General features: G+C 39.7%; 1 protein-coding gene across 4 annotated transcripts in view; it reads left to right on the top strand.

The window, feature by feature from the left end:
• KIF13B (kinesin family member 13B) overlaps positions 1–23,420 on the top strand; it is a 199,193-nt gene that overhangs the window by 77,277 nt on the left and 98,496 nt on the right. For all 4 annotated transcript variants that reach the window (XM_054560930.2, XM_054560929.2, NM_001132835.2 and 1 more), the window contains 6 exon segments: positions 3,547–3,634; positions 5,290–5,424; positions 7,936–8,048; positions 9,331–9,442; positions 17,942–18,154; positions 19,755–19,865. In XM_054560930.2, the coding sequence (XP_054416905.2) occupies positions 3,547–3,634; positions 5,290–5,424; positions 7,936–8,048; positions 9,331–9,442; positions 17,942–18,154; positions 19,755–19,865 (772 nt within the window).

Raw genomic sequence — 23,420 nt, 5'->3', positions numbered from 1 at the left:
CTCACAGGGAGATTGAATTGATGATCAGTGCTGCTGTACGAACTTTACTTAACAAACATTTATTGAGTGATCATTATATGCCAGGCACTATGCAAGAACTCCCAATGTGGACAGAATGAGAGTTTTGTAAACAAATAATTAAAATACAACGCTATCTGCTTTTAATTTGTGAAGGAGGCTCCTACAAATTAGAGAGCAAAGGGACAATGACTTATCTTGGCCCTAGGAGAAGGGAAGATTCCAGAGTGTACTTGCTTGATGACATTTGTGCTGAGTGGGAAGTTGGTCCACTGGGAAGTTGGGTGAGAACTACTCAGGTGTAAGGAACAACCTCTGCCACACCTTGAAGGTGTAAGTTAATCACCTTTGGAGAATGATCCAGCAGTTCAGTGTGGTCGGAGAGTAGGATGCACAGAAGTCAACATGGAACAAAAGGAGGCCAAGATGGGAGGATCGCTTGAGCCCAGGAGTTTGAGGCTTCAGTGAGCCAAGATTGTGCCACTGCACCCCAGCCTGGGTGACAGGATGAGAGCTTCATCCTGTCTCAAAAGAAATTAAAAATAAAAAATGTTCCAAAACAAAGAGGCCAAGAGAGTACCTTATGGCCCAGGTACCCACATCCTACTTAATATTATACCTCTGTATATTTTTTTCTTTGTTCTGCCTTGGAGACTTTTTCTTGGACTTTGACCTCTGCAAAGATCATCACTTTTCTGAGATCCAGCCCAGACCTACTCTTTCCAGAAATTCTTGGCTGACTGACTTCATACCTGTTCATTCTTCTGCTTAATCCAGGGTGCTTGTATGGCATCTTTTCAACTTATCTGCACATGTACAGTCTTTAGTAATTTCTCCTATGTTTGTCTTGGGTATAGGTTAGTAATTAACAGCTTACTTACGGTAATTACTTATAGTAATTAACAGTGAATTCTGAAGAGCTTCGGATTTGCATAGCTCAGGATCTAGGTCCTCTACTTGTTACCTATTGAGCAAGTTTCTTAAGCTTTCCAGGCCTAACTTGTCAGCCTAGAGGGAACTTGAAGAGGGAAATGATAGGATACAATATCTCAGAGGGCTGTTATGAAGATAGACTGGGATGATACACCTGAGGTCTTAGAACATTTGCAGGCATACAGTAAGTGCTCAATAAGTGGTAGCTGCTGCTGTTATCTCCCCAGTGAAAATTTCTTGGAAATTTTTTTTTTTTTTTAGTTTCTGAAGATTCAAAGTAAATGGATTAAAATCTCTAAAGGTGATCTCATCTCAGTCAAAGACCGTTTGAGAAAACTTCATTTTTTAGTCATGTACTAATTATATTAATTCAGCATCTAGTATATAGTAATGTAATTATGTTGTTTTACTCAGGAGATAATAGAGGATACATTAAGAAAAAGGAAATATGAAAGGAAAAAAGTGAATAATAGAATATATCCTGGGTGAGAAGTAAATCAAATATTCTATATCTACTTTATCCAATTACATGGTAATAAGTGACATTTTTAATGGTTGATCCTAGGGTACTATAGATTTTAGATTTAAGAGTCATTTCCTTATCCCCTGATTTTACTGTTTATATGAAGGGTTATTCTAGAACTATCCTCTTCTTGCTCTCTTTATTATGGGTGTTAGTGATTGAATGTGGTTCAGCTTCTGTGCTAGTCATTCACTGTATGTGTTCAACATTTCTTCCCTTCCTCTCCTGCCTTCTTAGTTACTAGCACTCGCTCTCCAAATGACGGAAGCTAACACATTTGGAGTCCTCACTGTCACCTTAATCTCTCTCATCTTCACTTTGTTAGTGAAGTCTGTTCATTCACTTAGTGATTCTTATGTGCCAGGACTTGTGCTAGGAACTGCAGACTCCCAAAATAATTAGACATTATTCTTGCTGTTCTGGAGCCCAAAGTTTATTATAATACAAGTGGATAAAAGTAAATTAATTCCTGCCTAAGGTGAGGATAAGGAGAAGCTGACTAAGAGGTGGTCAAGAGCAGATTATAAAGGAGCATGGGTATCAAGCTGAGGAGTGTGCACCTCTCTTCATAGGCATCAAAGAACCACCAAAAAACTTGACGCATTGGTTGGGCACGGTGGCTCATACCTCTAATCCCAGCATTTGGGAGGCCAAGGTGGGTGGATCACTTGGGGTCAGGGGTTCGAGACCAGCCTGGCCAACATGGCAAAACCCTGTGTCTACTAAAAATACAAAAATGAGCTGGGTGTGGTGATGTGCACCTGTAATCCCAGCTATTCGGGAGGATGAGGCAGGAGAACTGCTTGAACCTGGGAAGTGGAGGTTACAGTGAGCTGAGATACTGGCACTGCACTCCAGCCTGTGCGATAGAGCAAGACTCCATTTGAAAAAAAAAACAAACAAAAAAAACTTTAAGTATTATAATTTATTGCTTATTTTAAAAAAGATTTTGTGTAGTTCAAAAGTGGACACACATTCGTGATTTAAAATAAGGATAAACAGAAATGTAAAATGAAAATCACCAGTAACCTCATCATTGACACTCTTTTTTATAATTTGATTTTTAATTTTTTAATTGACAAATGAGAATTGTATATGTTTATGGAGTACAGTGTGTTTTGACCATGTATATATTATGGAATGATTATATCAAGCTAATTAACATATCCATCACCTCACACACTTACCATTTTTCTTGTGGTGCAGACATTTAAAGTCTGTTTACTCTCAGCAGTTTTGAAATATACATTATGTTACTGACTATAGTCACCATGCTGTGCAGTAGATCTCAAGAACTTACTCCTCCTAACGGAAACTTTGTACCCTTAGTTTTTGGTTTATTCTTAATATTTTTGGTTTATATTATTATTCTTAATATTTTTGGTTTATATTATTAAGTATGCTATCTGTGCTCTACATTTTTCTCAGATGCCCTTTATTGGGTTTATTAGTTCCTTGTTTGCTAAGGGGGTTTTTTTTAAAAAAAGAAAACTTAATGAATATTTAATTTTAATTTTATTGACTTTTTTCATGCGTTTATCGAAATGGTCATACTTCCCTCCTCCGCCCCCTTAGGCTGTCAATGTGATTAAAGTGCATGGATCTTTTTTCCAATGGTCAATAGCCTAGAAGCCCTGAGATAAGCCCAGTTTTGTATTTTGAAATCATTAGATTCAGTTTACTGTCTTCCGTTTGTCTTTCTTCATGACTGAGACTGGTCTGTAGTTTTCCTTTCTTGCACAGTTAACATTTACTGAGTTTCTGCTCTTTGTACCACGTTCTCTGTAAGACAAATAGATTGTTCATATTTATTTGACTCTGCATTCTTTGTAGTAAGTAAATAGACATCCACAATGTACCCTTTTGAGTGATGTGATATTTAATCACATTATGAAGTTTTCTTCGCAGTGAAGGTTTTAAAGTTTGGTTTAAATTCTTCTGGGATCAAGTCAGTTGGTTTTACTTATTTGGGGTCTTTCTTGAATTCATTGTACATTTTTATGGAGCAGAGCTGAGTCCTTTTTAAAAATAGGCTATTGTTAAAAAATCATTTCTTTGTTTTTCATGATCAGAAGCCGTCAGACGTTGAAAGTCAGAGAGCATAGTGTGTTGGGACCTTACGTCGACGGACTTTCTAAACTGGCTGTCACAAGCTACAAGGTAACAACATCCTGTATGTGAACTACTTAAATTTAGTGTAGCAGGGTGGGGCTCTTTTTTTTCTTGGCTTAATTTGTTATTTTTAAAAATTGCTTATATAATAGCATCACTTAATAAATCACTTTACAAAAATCCTAAAAATGAGATAGTTGATCAGAGACAAGCGAATAAATATAGACTAAATAGGATGAGGCTTTTAAATGAAAAGTTATCAGACTTAGTGAATCTAAAGTGGGTTTGGAATCAATCTAGAAAATTGTGAATTTTATCTTTTGTTGTTGTTTTCCCATTCTGGGGCCCACTTATACTTCCTTCTGCAGTTAATGTTTTTACTTTGAGGCTTTTTATGTATCATGTTGAATTTTTTTGTAAACATTATTCTTCTAATAGAAAATTGTGATTTTCAGTTTTTGATGATGTGTGTCAGGATTGTGTTCAGTTGCACATAACATTAAAAAAAAGTAACAGAGTTATTTGAAACATAGATTATTATCTGTTTTGTCCATTATATATTCTCAGTGTCTGAAAAGTACCTGGCCTATGGTGGGTATTTTCAGTATACATTTGAAAGTATGAATGAATGAATGGTGATTGAAACAAGGCTTTTCATGGAAAAGAAGTATGGAGGTAGACTCTGCAGGGCTGGTATGGTGGCCCCAAATGTGTTATTAGGGACCTAGATTCCTTCCAGTGGTCAACATAGAGAGGTGTGGTAATGTCCTTATTCCCATAGTTCAAGATGGCTCTTAGAACCAACACATGATAGCATGCCTACTCCCTTAAGGAGAATTCCCAGATGGCCTATTTTAATTTTAAATCTTATTCACTAAAATGTCATGTGGCCAGAGTGAGCTGCAAGGGCATCTGGGAAATGTAGTCTCTTAGCTCGGCCGTATGTGCCAAGTTGAAGATTGGGCTGCCTTACTGGAAAGAAGTGAAGACTGGGTAATGGGAAGCATGTAGTCAACTTTCACACATACCATTTTTCTCACTCCTCATTAAGATCCTTGTAAGGTAGATGGGTGTCATAGCTCTGCATTGTTATTAATGCAGTTAAAATCCAGATTGGTTAACTGTTTTAGAGCTTATAACATTAAAAAAAAAGAAAATCCCTTGACCTTCCTATTGTATTCTGTTGTTTCTCTTTTTTAGTAGTAGTAGCAACCAAGTGGTAAATCAGTGCGGAAAATTAGTCTCTTGAGGTTCTAATTTTTAAAACCAGGTCCACTAAGATAGTGGTAGTTGGTGATATGCCTGTATGAAGGGACAAATGACACAAGTTATTTAAATTATTTATGTTGCTTATTTGTATAATCTAATTTGTTTTAACAATAAATTTTTATTGCTTCTGTATTAAAGAAACTAAGTTTTTTCAAATTTCTATATTAGATGAGGGTTGGTGTGGCATACTTGTTCATCTCGTGTGACCAAAGGTGTAGCTTCTGAACTTTGAGTCAAAGCTGCCACCTCTGTACCTGTAGCAAATGATGTACTTTGAGTTTTCAGAGACAGTATTGGCTACTGTACTCAATATTTATTGAGAAACAAAATGTTAACTCCAAATGTTGTTGACTAATGCATTTTGTAGTGTAGCAGGATTTTAGTGTGTATTACACAAGTAATGAAACGTGGGTCTATGACTTGTTTCCACTTAGGATATTGAGTCGTTGATGTCTGAGGGTAACAAATCTCGCACAGTTGCTGCAACCAACATGAACGAGGAGAGTAGCCGATCCCACGCAGTTTTCAAAATCACCCTCACACATACTCTCTACGATGTGAAGTCTGGGGTAGGTGTTCAGATGCATTACCTGTTTTTATATTTCTAAAGTGGATTGTGGTTTTATTTTTTTCCTCTTCAGGTGTTGGATGAATTAAAGTCCTGGCTAGACTTGTGTATCAATGAGGACTCTGGAAAAGAAACAGAAGCCCCTCTAGGTCAATAGAAAGGGATGTCGTGTAGGGAAGCAGGTGATTCCAGGGTTGTTGGGACATCTGAGGAGGACCAGGTTCTAGACTGCCTCTTGAGGAATAACTTTCTGAACAGCACACATCTGGCTACCGGGGTGGTGCCACCTGTGAGGACACCTCTAGAACTCTGAGTTCCAGGCATACATAGCTGTGATCCAGGAAGCAGGAGTAGAGAAGTTGCTTCTGGCCATGCTGCTGCCTCGTAGCACCCTGGAATCTGGAGAATGTGCTTGCATTTCCCCAGTCCTGCTGCCAGCAGAAAGAGCCAGAAAGGGGCAGCAGGCAGCCTCTGCTCTACTTCTGCCTTCCAGCCTCTAGCAGGTGTATCCTGAGCCTGGGCAGCCAGGGAGTCTGAGAAATGTGGGTTTAAGCTTCCCGCCCACTGCCACTAAAGGAAGGTGGAGCAGAAGTTAAGTGCACCGATGGCCCACTGTCTGCCCCAGCAGTTTTTGAGTTTTAAACTGTGATGGCTAACTGCATGAGCCAATGGTAATGCTCTTGCTTGCCCAGGCACTGTGCCTCACACCTGTAATCGCAGCACTTCGGGAGGCCAAGGCGGGAGGATTGCTTGAGCCCAGGAGTTGGAGAACAGCCTGGTAACATAATGAGACTCCATTTCTACAGAATATTTGAAAATTAGCAAGGTATGGGTGGTTCATGCCCATAGACCTAGCGACTAGGGAGGCTGAGTTGGGAGGATCGGTTGAGCCCAGGAGCTTGAGACTGCAGTGAACTATGATTGCCCCACTGCCCTGGGCAACAGAGCAAGACCCTGTCTCAAAAAAAAAAATTCTAGCTCATCTAGCAGAGGTTCTTTTGCAGTGTTCCCTTCTGTGAAACACTATTAGAAGGAATAAATGACACTGGGGAAATTGTACTATAAAATCATTTGCTTTTGTAGAATAACTTTGAGTATTTGGTTTTGAATCTAGTGAAGAGTAAACCCGGTCAGAGATATACGTGCTTCTGCTGCATTGCAAACTTCTCTGTTGCCTAGTATACTTGCATTTTCCCTCTTTTTATGTGAATTTTACATATTTTATTATGATGCCTGCCCCTCAGTATGTCCATTTCAAATACCAGAAGGTAAAATAATCACCCTGGCAAAGTGCTGTATTTTGGCAGGATTTTCATCTGCCGAAAGCATATTTTTCTCCTTTTACCATCACAGCAAGATTAGTGTAACAACAAAAAGTTGTTTGTTTCTTATTTCCTTTTCAGCATAAAACAAAAAAGATACTGAAGACTTTTTTTTTTTAAACTAAAAGTACTTTTGATTTGGGACACTGAATATCCTTTTGTTAACAGCATGTTTATTTATGGAAATAAATGTCTATTTTAAAGGAAAGCTTTAAAAATGATTCAGTCTATAGATTTTGGTGTTGGTTTCCTACATTTCTTATATTGCTATTGAAGTACGAAGTATGTTACATGTCTGTGCTTGATAAGAAAACACTTTTGATAAAGATATGTATCTGTATGTATATAATATCTTAACTAGAAAAAGATGTAAATCTAACACCTGACATGAAATGGAATTATATATGAATAAGATGTAAATGTTACAAAATGTTTTGAGATTTTGAGGGATTCTTCTATTGTATAAAGGTCAGATTATTTTTTTTTATGTCAGAATTGCAAGTGTTTTGTCTCAGGATTATTGATAAATATCCATGAAATTTTAAACACAGTTTCCAAAAATAGTAAAATTTAAGTCTTAGAAGTACTTTTGTATACTGCTCTGGAAATTTCGTTGGGCACCCTTCAAAATAGCCCCTTTTGGAGGCACTGTTTTTCTGAGATAATTAGCTTTCATCCTGGCGGGATTAGTAGAGTTTTATAAATTTTCTGTGTCTCCACCATTAGATTGTACAGTTTTCTTACAGTGTGTTATAGCAGCACAAAATAATTTTGAAGTAACAGTAAATACTTTTAATAAAGGGTTTAGATCATAATCCATTTAGTTGTGACAGAACTGCTTTTTGTATTGTTTTTTAAGAGACAGGGTCTCACTCTGTCGCTCAGATTGGAATGCAGAGGTGCAATCATAGCTCACTGTAGCCTGGAACTTCTGGGCTCAAGTGATCTCACACCTCAGTTTCCTAAGTAGCTGGGACTATAGGCACACGCCACCATGGCCAGCTATTTTTAATTTTTTTTTAAATTTTTTGTGGAGACAGGATTTTGCTGTGTTTCCCAGGCTGTTCTTGAAATCCTGGGCTCAGGTGCTCCTCCTTCCTTGTCCTCCCAAAGTGCTGGGATTACTGGCATGAGCCACAGCACCTGGCCCTGTGCTCCTGTTGATTAGTGTTGATTGATTTCCTTTGTAGACATCTGGAGAGAAAGTGGGCAAACTGAGCCTGGTGGATTTAGCCGGCAGTGAACGAGCAACGAAGACAGGCGCTGCAGGGGACAGGCTGAAGGAAGGGAGCAACATTAACAAGTAAGTGCTCTCGAAGCTTATTTTTATTGCTTTATTTATTTAATAGCCAATAGGGGAACATCTGTGGTTATTAAAATAATAAGGTGATTTGGAATTTTTTTCTGGTATTTTCAGCGGGCCTGGGCTCATTTTAGGTTTTGTTGAGATGGCTGATGGGGCCGAAGAGCACAGCCTCAGTCAGGTCAGGGTTTCTTAGCAGTGGCCCTATTGCTGTTTTGGATCGGGTAATTCTTCATGGGAGTGGTGATCCTGTGTTTTGTAGTGTCTAGTCGCATCCCTGGCTTCTCCCCACTAGATGGCAGTAGTAGCTGCCGCCTCTTCCCCCACCCCCAGGTGTGTCAACCCAAACTCACTTTCAACAACCATGGCTGTTCCCTGTTGGGGACACAGTCACCCTCCAGTTGAGGACCACTGGTCTAAGCTATAGAGAAGATCAAAGCTAATTGGTCTCTCAGAGTGGAACTGTTGATTTTGACCTGTGTGTCGCTCTTTGGACAAACATGTACTAACCACGTTGAGCTTTTCCTTTACTAAACACTGTCTTGCTTGTCCAAGTCCAAGAAGCTAAGACTTTACGAAGTAATATTTTGTTTACCAGTTCCTTCATGTGAGCTTATTTTAGGTTTTGTTGAGATGCCTGATGGGGCCGAAGAGCACAGCCTCAGTCAGGTCAGGGTTTCTCAGCAGTGGCCCTATTGCTGTTTTGGGTCAGGTAATTCTTTTCATGGGAGGGGTGATTCTGTACTATGAATAATATGAAGTAATATTTTGTTTACCAGTTCCTTCATATGGATTTCACATTTTCTCCCTCAAGCCAAATTTTTAGCTCATTATGGGTAGGAAGCTTTCTGTCCTTGGCTCCCAGAAGGACACATAGGAGTCATAAAGAAACCAAATGGAGATGATAAAACACTGTCACCCAGATGCTATCCTATTATTGAATCTCATATATACAATTTTTGCTTTGTACTATGGTTTAATTATTGTGTTTCTGGCTTCCTTTCTTAAAGATACATGGTTTTGGTGTTACATTGACCTGAAGATTTATAGCTCACATTTTTATGTACTACAAAATATTGGGCTAAGCATTTTTATTGCTTATAGTAGTATTGGGGGAAAATAGCTATTTCGAGTTGTGTGCTTTTGAACTGAGTGGCAAAATGCTGACAGGATGCTGCTCACATGCAGGTACAAGGGCATCTTAGTGTTTAATCTTTGTGCTAAAATGTGACATTTGATATATTTCATTTTTGTAATTATTTCGGTTTGTTGCACCATGCAGGTCCCTCACAACCCTCGGTCTGGTTATCTCAGCTCTTGCAGATCAGAGTGCTGGCAAAAACAAGAATAAATTTGTTCCATATCGTGACTCAGTTCTCACTTGGCTGCTCAAAGTAAGTTTGTTTTTTTTCCTTCCTGGCATACTTTTGGTGGTTGGCAAGAAGGAAGAAAAAAGAGTAGACTGTTAATCCCTTCCAGGTATCATTTCCTCTATCAGTGTGCAAATGTATAATTATTAGGCTCTTATGGTAGTGACATTTTTGATGGAATAAACATAGGTTTTTTCCTAGCAATTCACATCCCAGCTTACTAGAACCTGGATGCAGGGGGGTTGCTGGATGCACACGGAATCACACGATTGCTTCTGGAGATGTGGGGGAGTAGAGGAAGGGCCTCCTGCTAATCTGACCACTGCGTGAGTCATGGAGGAGGAGCCTCTGCTGGCCTCACACTCAGCTGGGCCACCCTGGCCTTCCACAGACTCCTTTTGTTGGGCTAACATTTTGGAGCTTGTTTTCTGTTTAACTTCAGGACAGTCAGACCTTGGTTTCTGTTTAGCTTTACTCATGATGCCTTTAATTTGCTTTTGGCTTCTTAAAGGTGTTGTTAGAGGCTGCAGAGTAGGGCACACAGTCCTTCATTAATTGATTGATTCAGTATGAACAAGAGCAATGGAACTGAGAAAGAAGAAAGCCACTGTGCAGTGGTAGGAGGAGAACGTAGTCTCCATTTGAAAACAGGAAAACAGAGGGCACTTCTTGCCCTCTCTGGCTCATAAGGGAGATAAGATGTGCACACACAATATTAGAACATGAGTTTGTGATAGATCCGTGACAGAGATGGCGATAATATGTAGTAGGAGTCTGGTGAGAAAAGAGAGACTTATTTCCAGCTTCCTCCAGCCTTCCAGAGCCCCTTTAGTCTTCATAAGGTGGTGCGATGAGTTGGATATCGGACGGGGAATTAGAAGATATAAGTTGCAGTGACAATTTAACCCATTTATAGAGGTGTCACCTCACTAAATCCTTTAATATTCTTTTTTTTTCTATTTTTAAAATGGAGAAATAGTTTTATGTGCCCTGTTTAATTTTGTGATGTTTTATTTTCTTATTGATCTAGAGTTTGTTGAACACCTGGCATGCGTTGCATTAGGGGTTGAAAATACTAAGATGGGTTCAACACGGGCCGCCCCAGTAGCTTAGTAGAGGACATAGTTACTGGTTTAGTCCATAGCATGTTTAGAAAAAGGCCTTTGTGAAATGAAGTAGGGGTTTCTTCTGGTTTCTTCCTCCTCTCAAGAGTTAACTAGTATTCAACTTTTTAATTCAAAACTCCGCACACTATTTGAATATCTTTTGTTAAAATAAAACATTCTATACGTAAATGTCAGTGTGTTCTTTCTTAAATGTAATGCTAAAATTCAGTAAATTTTCCACAGTAGAATATCAGGTCCATTACTTCCTTTGGCCAAAATGCAGGACTGTTAGAAATTTAAACAAAAGTGTAAACAAATCGTGATAATTAAAACCACTTGTAAAGGTTCATCAAACAACCTCACAAACATCAGAGAGTAAGAGATAATTATTAGGAACAAAATTAAAACACCTTGGCCCGCCATAAAGACAATTCTAACCTTGTCTTTTAAAATAGAACATTATTATTCAGATTTTGTTATTTGAATTACTGATGTCAGCCTACATAACTAAATACCTCAGTGCTTTTACCCTAAAAAAAAAAAAAAATTTACTTTTCCTTCTTGTCTCAAACAGCATAAGAACTTCTGCTTCTGTAAGACTAACAAAAATGTTTTGTAGTTTTTTTTCTGTAATTAGAAAAACAAGCAAACTGCAAAATTCAAGACTTTGGAGGATGAATATAATCATTCTTTTTCATAAAAGCCATTAAAATGATAGAGTAAATAGGTATCTTTAAAAAATTAGTGAATAAACTTGCAGTTATATAGGATATTAAGTCTAGAGATCTAATGGCAGTCTAAGGACTATAGTTAATAACATTGTATTGTATAAAAAAATTTGCTAAAAGTATATTTTAGGTGCTCTTATCACAAAAGATAACCATGTAAGGTGATGGATGTGTTCATTTGTTTGACTGTAGTAATCAATTATATTACTATGTTTACATATATCAAACATGCTCTACACCTTAAACATACGTATTAAAAAAATTTTTTTTAATTGTTTCATTACCAAAGGAATTTTTTTTTTTTTTTTTTTTTGAGACGGAGCCTCGCCCTGTTGCCCAGGCTGGAGTGTAGTGGCGCAGTCTCTGCTCACTGCAACTTCTACCTCCTGGTTCAAGTGATTCTTCTGCCTCAGCCTCCTGAGTAGCTGGGATTACAGGCGCGCATCACCACACCTAGCTAATTTTTGTGTTTTTAGTAGAGACGGGATTTTGCCACATTGACCAGGCTGGTCTTGAACTCCTGACCTCAAGTGATCCACCCGCCTCAGCCTCCCAAAGTGCTGGAATTACAGGCATGAGCCACTGCGACTGTCCAGGAATTTGTTTTTTTTTAATAGAAGTCTGTTTTTGTTTTGGAGACAGGGTCTCTCTGTTGTCCAGGCTAGAGTGCAGTTGTGCAGTCATAACTCACTACAGTCTGGAACTCCTGGACTCAAGTGATCCTCCCATATCAGCCTCCTTGAGTAGTTGGGACTATAGGCATGGACCACCATGCCTGGCAATTTTTTTTTTTGTTTAATTTTTAGTAGAGATGATGTCTCGCTATGTTGCCCAGGCTGGTCTTGAACTCCTGGCCTTAAGCATCCTCCTGCCTCGGCCTCCCAAAGTGCCAGGATTACAGTTGTGAGTCACCATGCCTGGCCTCTAGAAGAAATCTTGATAAGATATTTCTTCCTCAAACTTTCCACAGAAACATTTGCTGATCATATATTTTCCTTGTTTCAGTGTTGCTACTTGAGTCCATTTAAAACAGCAAATATCTTTTGTTGGCCGGGCGTGGTGGCTCCTGCCTGTAATCCCAGCACTTTGGGAGGCCGAGGTGGGAGGATCAGCTGAGGTCAGGAGTTCAAGACCAGCTTGGCCAACATGGTGAAACCCCATCTCTACTAAAATACAAAAATTAGCTGGGTGTGGTGGTGCATGCCTGTAATCCCAGCTACTTGGGAGGCTGAGGCAGGAGAATCACTTGAACCTGGGAGTCGGAGGTTGCAGTGAGCCGATATCGTGCCATTGCACTCCAGCCTGGTGACAGAGCGAGACTCCCTCTCAAAAAAAAAAAAAAAAAAGCACCAAAAAACAAGAAATATCTTTTGTTAACTTAATTGACGTAGTGAAAATGGCAAGGGTAATCACTGAGTGGCTTCATTGGCCTGGAGGCCAGGAGCACCTGTTGCAGGAGTATCTGGTGCCATGCCAAGGGCTTCATGGGTATGGTCTCCTTTTCTTTCTCAGAAGGGAAAGGGTGGTGTTCCCAGTGGTCAGATGACATGAAGGGTGCAGAACTAATGAATGGCAGGATTGGGATTGGAATCAGCGCTGACTTGACTGTGCAGCTGTTTTTGCCAAGGCTGTGCTCTTCTTATCAAAGGTTAATTTTCATTAGAAGGATACTCACTTCATATTACCAGTCCTTGATAGAAAATAATGAAAAAAACTGTTCATAGTACTTGAACTTGAAGAATGAAACCATAAACATTTTTTAAAAGATCACTTAATCTGCTGTTTAGTTAATTTAGGTTATAATTGCAACTTTCATGTATTAAAAATAAGTCATGTGTTTGCTGAATATTTGTCATTATTTTTTTCCTTAAAAATGTATGTGATTGGCCGGGCGTGGTGGCTCACACCTGTAATCCCTGCACTCTAGGAGGCTGAGGCAGGCAGATCACGAGGTCAGGAGATGGAGACCATCCTGGCTAGCATGGTGAAACCTTGTCTCTACTAAAAAATACAAAAAAATTAGCCGGGCATGGTGGCGGTTGCCTGTAATCCCAGCTACTTGGGAGGCTGAGGCAGGAGAATGGCGTGAACCTGGGAGGAGGAGCTTGCAGTGAGCCGAGATCACGCCACTGCACTCCAGCCTGGGCGACAGAGTGGGACTCCCATCTCAAAAAAAAAAAAAAAAAGAAATATATGTGATCTGGCTGGGCATGGGGCTCACTGAGGCTTGTAATCCTAGCACTTTGTGGGGCCGAGGTAGACAGATCACCTGAGGCCAGGAGTTTGAGACCAGCCTGGCCAACATGGTGAAACCCTATCTCTACTAAAAATACAGAAATGAGCTGGGAGTAGTGGTGTGCACCTGTAATCCCAGCTACCTGGGAGGCTGAGGCAGGAGAATTGCTTGTACCCAGGAGGTAGAGGTTGCAGTGAGCCAAGACCATGCCACTGCACTCCAGCCTGGGCCACAGAGTGAGACTCCATCTCAAAAAGAAAAAAAAATTATATGATTTTTTTTTTTAACGTCATTTGGCCTTCACAGAAGATCGTAAATAGGGGCTTTTTTTTTTTTTTTTTTTTTTTTTGCAAAACATGTTCCAGAGCTTAAGCAGTTTTCCCAGAGCTCTCTCCAAATTGGTTGAAATGCAGATCCTTTTCCTTTAAAGTGGGTTTTAGGTCCCTGTTGCTTTTTCCCTCTTAAATTCTTAGTCTGACTCACCCAGATCCTAGATTGACATGGGCATACTTCCTGTATTCTTCAACATAATTTCCATTGAACTTGTACAATTGCCCGTCTTCTAGAACATTTTCAGTTTCACAGGGTCTTTTTTATTCTGCCTCATATTTGCATTGTAATTGTGTTGTGCTCTTAATGTGTGTAACATCTGAGAATGAGAGAAGCTGTGGCTTTTCTTGGTGATTTGGTCCAGGATGGATGTGAGTGCTCTTCTCCCAGGGAGGAGGGAACAACCATTAAATGAGGGTTACGCATTCGCTGAGTGGTCACTGGAGAACTATTTCATATTAAGATGATTTTTGGTCCTCTGAATAACCATCTAAATGTGGGCCTCTTAACATGAAGTAACTTCTGGTAATGAGTGCGCAGATAATGAGTATCTTTCTAATTCATCTCCCTCTTTTTGTTCCTACTGCCACCTCCCTAATGAAGGCAACTTTTCATCTGTTGCCTGGATGACAGTCATTTCCCTCGAGCTTTCTTAGTCTAGTCCTTTCTCCATGGTTAGGTTGCAACATCTTTCTACATTAATACTTTTAACCCTCAGTCTTTTCAGTAACGGTCTATAGGCCCTTAGGATAAAGTCCAAGTTCCTTTTTTTTCTTTTTTGTATAAACAGGTTCTCACTATGTTGGCCAGGCTGGTGTTGAACTTCTGGACTCAAGTAATCCTCCTGCCTTGGCCTCCCAAAGTGCTGGGATTACAGGCGTGAGCCGCTGCGCCCAGCCATAGGGTCCAAATTCTTTAAAGGAGTGTGACTTACAAGGTCCTTTATGAGGTCACTGACCCCCTTTACTTTTTATTGTTCATCTTGTGCTTCTTCATGTTACAAATTCCAGCTAAGTGATGAGTGTTGTCTTACCTCTAGGACTTTACTCTTGTTCCACTTGGAACATGCTTTCCCCTCCCATCTCTTCAGTCTCTCCTCCCTCCTCTCCCCTCTTCCTTTACCTGGGTAATGCTTCTCTATCTTTGGGTCTCAAGTGTCACTTTCTGTGAGAGTCTTCCTTAACCTTTCAATATTTGGCTCTCTGCTGTTTGTTTTAGACCATATTGTATTTATCCCTATCGTCTTAGTTCCTGTTATATAGTATTGCTTACCAGCATCCTCCCTAGTGGTGAACTCCAGGAAGAGTCGAGAAAATGAGTAATTTCAGCTCTGTTCTGAATCAGCTCTGTGACCTTTGAAAAGTCTGTCGTTTTCCTGGATCTCACTTTCTCATCTGTAAAATGAAATAATTGGATTATATGTCTTCACAGAGTTCTTTCAGCTTTTAAAAATTCTGACTTCCAAAAGTAAATTCTTTCCTATGACTATTTAATTTGCAGTTGCTGCCTTTGAAACAAACCTCATCTGATTTGCCTAATTAAACAGTTAAAGAGTAAACAAGGCACTTTCTACTTTCTCCTTGAATGAGTGCCAGTTCTTTTGTTGTGATTTCCTTTTTGCTGATGGCATGAGGTCATTTTTAACATAAGGGTATTGTTGCTCCATGAACAAGGGCTTTTAAAATATCAAGCATTTGTTGTTTGCCAGGTTTCCTTTTCTCAGCATAAATTGGAGCACAATATACATGCTTTTCTCCTTTGGTAGTTATCGTTACAAATCCCCTTTCAGCTGAGAGCATTTGCTGTTCACGTGGGCTGACAGTGTGCAGTGGTTCTCAGAGGACAGCACGATGCTGCCAGTGAACCAAACGGCAATGAGATTGAATTCCTGTGCTCTCGTTATATCACATTTGAATTTCATTCATGTGCATGGGACTCTTCATGAATTTTTTCTGAAAGTTGCCCAATCTGGAGCACCAGCTATGTGAGATTAATGTCTAGAAGTGAAGAGCAAAGCAAACAGTCATGGCTTTTACCTCCTAAAGTCCAAATTAGTTATAGTTCTTCCCATGTCATGCATTAAATTATATTTTCTTCAACAATATAATTATGTTTTCTGTGGAAAACCAAACTTTCACTGGTATATGAATAAGGGACATATTGTCTGTGATCATATTGACCTTTTTGTAACACCTTAGGAATCGTTTTGTTTCTGAAACTAGGGCAAGATAATTTGGAAAGATGTCAGGTCACCTTATTTAATCTTCAGGCCTGAACTTTCTCTGTGTTACCAAATGTGTATTGTGGGCAGCTGTGGGGGAGTGGAAATCATGTTGGACTTGAAGGCAGAGTCTAACTGGGCTAGGATATTGTTCAACTTACCAGTTCTAGATTTTTAGGCAGAGTGAAGGATTTAACCTCCAGTGTCCGAACAAACCTGTTTTCTCACCGATAAAACCAGGCTCTGTGATAAATCGAACTCACAAAAGGTGGAGACCTAAGTAAAATAAAGTGTGTGCACAAAGACTGGGGAAATCACAGATTGTTCCAACGCATTTTCGTTGTAATAAGATTGGAAAAGCCTTGTATCTTCAAAAGCAGTTTTCCATAGGTTAATGCTGCCCCAAAGTAGAGTTAGCTTTCTTATGCTCTAGTGAATTCCCCGTTACTGGCCCGTTGGAGTGTTCCCTCTAATCTTGAGAGTCTGTCATTCAGTGACATTCGGTTCCTGAAAATAGTGTATTCAATCTTTTTGTTTGTTTGCTTTGATGATTTGTCTCAGCCTGGGTTGGTATCCTAATATATGAGTAGTTATCTATTGATTGTAACAGATTACTCCCAGAATGGAACAGCTGCAAACAAGTCATTTATTGTCTCAGGGTTTCCATAGGTCAGGACTCTGGGTGCATGTGGCTTAACGACATGGCGCCAGCCGGGTTGTTTCACATGGATGTAATTAAAGTGTTGGGGTTGGGAGGCTGCTGTCATCATCATCTCAATGCATGACCAGTGTAGGGAGGTGTCTGCTCACTTACATGGTTGTCAGCAGGGTCCAGAAGATCTGCTTCCAAACTTGTGCCTGTGGGCCTCTCTTCATAGGGCTGCCTCACTTCACGGCAGCCTGTTTCCCCCAGAGTGAAAGAAAACACCCAAGACAGAAGCCACCATCTTCTTTGAATCTACCCTTAGAAGTGACATGCCATCACTTTCGTTCCTTGGAGATCGATGAATAAGTCCTGGCCACCCTCAAGGGAAGGGGAGAGTACTAGGGTGTGGGCGCCAGGAGGTCGCCTGCATAGGCAGCCTTGTCTGTGGTGCAGCAGAGCGCAGTGGGCTTGATGCCCCAAGTCTAGTTTTGTGCTTGAGTTAAATCTCTATTTTTAATGTTCTCCAGCGAGGGTTGTTTTTCATTCTGTTGGAAGCCAGTCGGTCCTAAAGCCGTTTCACTGTACTCAGCAGTTTGAGTATCATAAAGACGGTATCTCTTCTCAGGACCATTGTCTGAACGGTGGAAGTGCTTCTGTAGAACTTGCAATCTTAGTAGCTTTTGAAGTGCTATCAGAGCGAAGAAAATGAAGTTGCTTTAACATACTTTTTTGTAAGACTATAATTGTACCTTATGTTTTAAAAACTTTACAAGGTGCTTGATAGCTTGTAACAGCAACTTTCTGAGCCATTATTAGGCTTCACAGAGACTCCCAGTACAGGGAGTTGTGGAGGAGGTTGCCAAGTAAGTGTCATGCTTGTTCCTCTAAGGAGGATGTTGGAGGCATTTAAGGAGTCCTTTTTTATTCCGAGTAGTCTGTGTTCTTGTGGTATCATCTTGCCTATAAAATAGGGCAGATGGCTTAGAATTAATTTTTGTTAAACTGAAATAAAGGTAGGTTTCATGACATTTCCCTGTCCTTTATCAAAGGCTAAAACTCCTTATTTTTAGTACAATGGCTTGGCAGAGAAGAAACAGCACAGGACTCGAGTCTGTACACCTGCATTTTAGCCCTGGCTCTGTTGTTGAACGTGTTTGACCTGGGGAAATTTTTTCACCATTTCTGATTTCAGGTTTCTCATGTGATGTCGTCTTCCAACTTTAATATCCTACTCAACTTTCTGTTTTCTCCTGTAGGACAGCCTTGGGGGTAACAGCAAGACCGCCATGGTGGCTACTGTGAGTCCTGCAGCTGATAACTATGATGAAACCCTCTCAACTCTACGGTATGCAGATCGAGCCAAGCACATTGTTAACCACGCTGTGGTGAATGAGGACCCTAATGCCCGAATTATCCGGGATCTCCGGGAAGAAGTTGAGAAACTCCGGGAGCAGCTGACCAAAGCAGAGGTAGGAGGCACCACCGCGTGTGTGTGCCCTGTGAGTCCAGGAAGAGGAGTCAGCCTAGAGCTTGAATTTTCTTCCCCTGGGCTGTGAGGGATGAGTACTCTACTTAAAATTTGTCAATTTCTTAAAGCAAGAGAACTTTGGGATAAGTAATAAATAAAGGAAGGTTGTCATATTGGAACTCCAAAGAGGTTTTACAGATGTTAAAAAGATTGAACAGGAGCAAATAGAATTGAGAAAATGTTTGCATTTCTATTCAGGCGGCAGACAAAAGAGAGAGGTATAATAGAATAGGAGAGGAAGAGAGATGCTGGAGACCGTGTGTATATAATTTTAATTTTTGTGCAGAAAATGATGGAGAGCAAGATTTTTGTTGAATCTCGTTTGTTACCTGGTAGAAGTCAGAATGAAAACCTTAAGTCTTCTACACATTCATAATCTAGCTTTTCCATGTTGTGGATTAATTACGTTTGTAGAAAATATTTTATAGCAGAAGTACCCATGTATTTAGTAGTACTCTATTATAGCTGTCTTCTGTGTATTCTGTAATGGATAATGTTGCATTAATAAATTTGAAACCTACCAACTCTGACCTGCAATCCCAAGTGCTCATCCTCTTGGGAAAGTGGAATGAAATATCAGATTCAGGATTCCTACTTTTTTTTTTTTTTTTTTTGAGATGGAGTTTCACTCTTGTTGCCCACGCTGGAGTGCAATGGTGTGATCTTGGCTCATTGCAACCTCTGCCTCCTGGGTTCAAGTGATTCCCCTGCCTCAGCCTCCTGAGTAGCTGGGATTACAGGCGCACGCCACCACGCCCAGCTAATTTTGTAGTTTTAATAGAGACAGGGTTTCTCCATGTTGGTCAGGCTGGTCTTGAACTCCTGACCTCAGGTGATACGTCCACCTCGGCCTCCCAAAGTGCTGGGATTACAGGCGTGAGCCACCGCGCTCGGCCAGGATTCCTACTTTCATTAGCATTTCTCTTCCCACGGTTACTCAGCACTGTGGGGCTCTTCCTGGAGTTTGCTTTCTTTCTCATACCTGTTTTCTGGGAATAAATCAGTAAGAGACATGGTCAAGATGATTATCTTGATCATATTTTTACCTGTTGAATTTTATCCTGTTTTTATAGGAATAATTTTATAGTACATGAAGACTGTTGTCTCCTTGGTGTTAATAATGCCATCCAGTCTGCAACATGTACACATTTAGTCTGTATATATGTGGATAAATTCCTGAAGTCATCAATAAGGGCTAGAATGAATCATGTGTCTGAGTCTAGATGTATAACCTATTAGGATTTTAAAGATAAACCCTTAGAAGCTTTACATTTTTGCATCCTTAAATGTAATTATATCTTCACAATAGAGTGGCAGAAAAGGAAAAAGCCTTCTTTTTGGGCATATTTTGGATAACTCAATGAGTTTGTGGTCCCCAGAACAATCGAGGTACTTTGATCTACAATCGAAGTAGATGTCAGACCTCAGCATGACATTCAGCCGTGAGGAGGCAGATTGTTACTTTTGTCCTTTTAGAGTTGGCCACTTCTTTTTCCAGGTCATCTTCTAGACATTTCATGAAGTAAACATTTTGCTTGTAGGCAATGAAATCTCCAGAGCTAAAGGACCGGCTGGAAGAATCTGAGAAGCTAATCCAGGAAATGACTGTGACCTGGGAGGAGAAATTAAGGAAAACGGAGGAGATTGCACAGGTTCGTGTTTCCTGATGATGAAGCGCATGAAACCTCATGGCAATTTGCACAGTGGGACACACGGTGTTTCTGGTTCCTTTTTGATCTTCAGCTTGGCTGATGGCAAATCTCACACTATCATTAGGAATCCTAGATCTGAGAGAATCTATACTTTGCGAAATTAATTTGAAGGATAAAACAGGATATAATTGCACTTGATTGTTTATGTAAGAAGTAATTTTTTAATATCAGTAATCTTTAAAAAAAATTTAATGAAATAACTCCTTTGTAGCCCCTGGCTCTTAACACCCCATTCTATTAAGTGCTTTGGAGACCTAAGGAACTTCCTGAAATTACAAAATTACTCAATCTAGTGCATGTGGCCAAGAAAAAAAAAATACTGCTAATAGATATTAGGCCGTGAACTTCTTGGTTCCGTGTGAAAACCCAGTGAAAAGTAAGATGAAATTCCTAAATCTGAAGTGACTGTCTCTCACCATTTTCTGGTAACAGTGATAGTTATGAAATCTTAGGGTGGTGGCTGGGTGTGATCGCTCACACATGTAATCCCAGCATTTTGGAAGGCTGAGACAGATGGATCACCTGAGGTCAGGAGTTTGAGCCCAGCCTGGCTAACATGTCAAAACCCTGTTTCTACCAAAAACACAAAAATTAGCTAGCCGTGGTGGCACACACCTGTAGTCTCAGCTACTTGGGAGGCTGAGGCACAAGAATCGCTTGAACCCGGGAGGTGGAAGTTGGAGTGAACTGAGATCGTGCCACTGCACTCCAGCCTGGGTGACAGAGCAAGACTCCATCTAAAAAAAAAAAAAAAAAAAACACTTTAGGGTAGGAACATTAGAATTAGTCTAGGAAGATCTAGTTAAGTTTAGCATTGGGAGAAAAAGTCTGTCTACCCAATAATAGATTTACACTGTGGCTTTCCTGTTTCATGATTTTCCAACTGTTTTAGAAATACATATGGTAATGTGGAGCTCAGGACCCCATCTAACAGACTTTTCATAATCAGACAACTCTAATAGTAGCGATTGAATCAGTCTTTTATTCTCTTACTTCTACTCACTGGCCCTAGTTTGTTCTTTTGTAGCTAAGAGCGTAAGTGTCCCACCCAAACACAGTAACTGGTGATGGCAGTAACAGCCAGCGTTTATTGGATACACTTATGTATTGAGCCCTATGCTAAGCACTTTTAACTACAGAACTTGATGTAATCCTCTCAGTAGTCTTACAAGATAGGGACTGTTACTACCCAAGTTGTTCATCCATTTAAAGTCATCTCTCTGCCTCTTCCACTTCCTCTTTTCTAAGTTAAAATTCCCTGTTGTTTTTAACTGTTCCTTGTATTAGAGAATATATAGAACTTGCTCAATCTGTTTTCACTCAGTAGATTCCATCTTGAAATGTGCTATCCAGAATCAATCTGTGTATCAGATGTTGTAGGATGTTACCGTTGTTACTTAGCATAAAGAAGATGTTATATTAGCACAGACTGGGATTAAAATAGATTTTAAAAACATTTTTATTGCAGACATTTTCAAAGTAGATAAAAATTAGAGAAGAGTATACTAAATCTACAGGTACCCATCACCTGGTTTCATTAAAGATCAACATATGGCCAGTGTTGTTTTTGTGTCCCTGCATTGGCTTGTCTTAAAGCATATCCCTCAAATTATAGAGAAGAGATCAGTGTATAAACTATTTCTCATTACATATCTCCCTGTGTTTTTTTATAAATTATAAGTCATTCTAATAATTGTCCTGTTTGGAAGCTCCTTTGTGTGAGCCATTCTGAGCTGCTCCAGCAGTAAATATTTGTTGTCATGAGTTGTTGTGCGGATAGAAAACAGGGCAAGTCTAAGTGAGCCTGCATCTCGGGGAGCTTAGTGTTGGCACCTTTTCTTTTCCTCTCTCAGGGGTCCCTTTTGAGGGCACTGCCTGATTTTATTCAACAGCTCCTTCAATGCCTTACCTTCCAGAGCTCCCAGGCTTTAGTGCTGCTGAATGTTTTTCTTTTCTCATTGAAGAAACCTGGTCTCTTGATCACTTACCTCTTCCTAATCCAAACTGATATCTTCCAAAATCTATTTCTGACAGTAGAGCCACAAAGTGTGAATAAGTCTTCTGGAAGATGACTTGAGACATGTCAGTTGACATGGTCCATGGTCAGATAAATTTGGCAATTTCCGGGCAAACTGAATTCAATGAATTTCTTTTTCGAAGGACTTCTCACATCATTCTGGGGGCAATTGCAAGTTAGCTGGGTTCTCCATGGGTCCTCCGGGCTCTGTAACATCTTCCTGTGGGGTGCTAGCCCTCGGATGGCCCTGCCACAGAATTCCCTGCAGCCTCTGCACCCTTTGACCCTTACATCATCCAATACTTCACCATTGTTTAATTGTTATGTATAGGTTTAGTCCCTATTGAGTTTGTAAGTTCTTAAGAAAAAAGACTGTATTTTTAGTGTTGTATGCTCAGTAATATTTTTGCATAAAAAGAACTCAAGATGAGTATTTTCTAATTCCAGTGCCATATCTGCTATACCACATTGTCCCTTATTTTTATCTTTTATGTTCCCATTAAAAGATACACACTTAAGTGAAATCAAAACCTTGAGATAGGTCAGGGGTTGACAGACAATGCATGTGATTTAAACCTGGTCTGCCACTTGCTTTTGTAAATTTTTTTGTCGTACAGCTGTGCTCATTTGTTTATGTATTATGTATGGCTTCGGCAGCAGGAATGAATAAGACAGAGACCCCATGGCCCACAAAGACTAAATATTTACTATCTGACATTTTATAGGAAAAGCTAACCAACCCCTGATATCAGAAGCAATATTTGATGATATCAGTAAACTGTATTTTATCATATAGTACTTTGTTATGAGCTGATTCCTAGATGTTACAGACATTTGTAATTTTTTTAGATGATTTAAAACTTTAGTTTTTGGTGGCAAATGCAATAATGAATTGACAGTTTTCCACCATTATGCCTCTTTTGGCTTAGACAAAAATTTTGTAGCGTTTTTACCATTATAGAATCTCAAATGACAGAAATATGCACAGCGAAGTAGCGTAAAACAGTAATAACTAGGATAACTTAAGAGAAAGATATAGTTAGTTACTTCATCTTACGGACATGAGTCTTTTTCAAGGAGAATCACTTCTTGGAATTGAGTGCAGAAAACTCTGATGATTAGTGTTAAATGACTCAAAACTTCTGAAAGAAGCCTGTAGTTCTTTTTGTTAGAACTGGATTTAAAGACTTGATTTGAAGACCCAGGACCAAAATACACATTTCAATTTTGTGGTAGTATACTTCTAGGCAGGATATATTGGCTGAGTTGCAGTGATTGTATAAATTACGATGGCATGCCTAGAAATAGCAAAATTGTGAAGCTTTATTTTAATTATGCTGCAAACTTAACTGTGTGGCTCTAGTTAAATGACTTAGTTTGTCTTGCCTTTCCCCAGAATCAGAGGTCTTGGGTGATTGACTCATTGCTACTTGCTATTTACCCATAGTCGAAGATACCCTCTCCAGCCCCGACTCTAC

The sequence above is a fragment of the Pongo abelii genome, chromosome 7 (genome assembly GCF_028885655.2).
Source record: "Pongo abelii isolate AG06213 chromosome 7, NHGRI_mPonAbe1-v2.0_pri, whole genome shotgun sequence".
Taxonomy (NCBI): Eukaryota; Metazoa; Chordata; class Mammalia; order Primates; family Hominidae; genus Pongo; species Pongo abelii.
The sequence above is the reverse complement of the archived record's forward strand: the minus strand, read 5'-3'. Positions and strand labels throughout refer to the sequence as shown.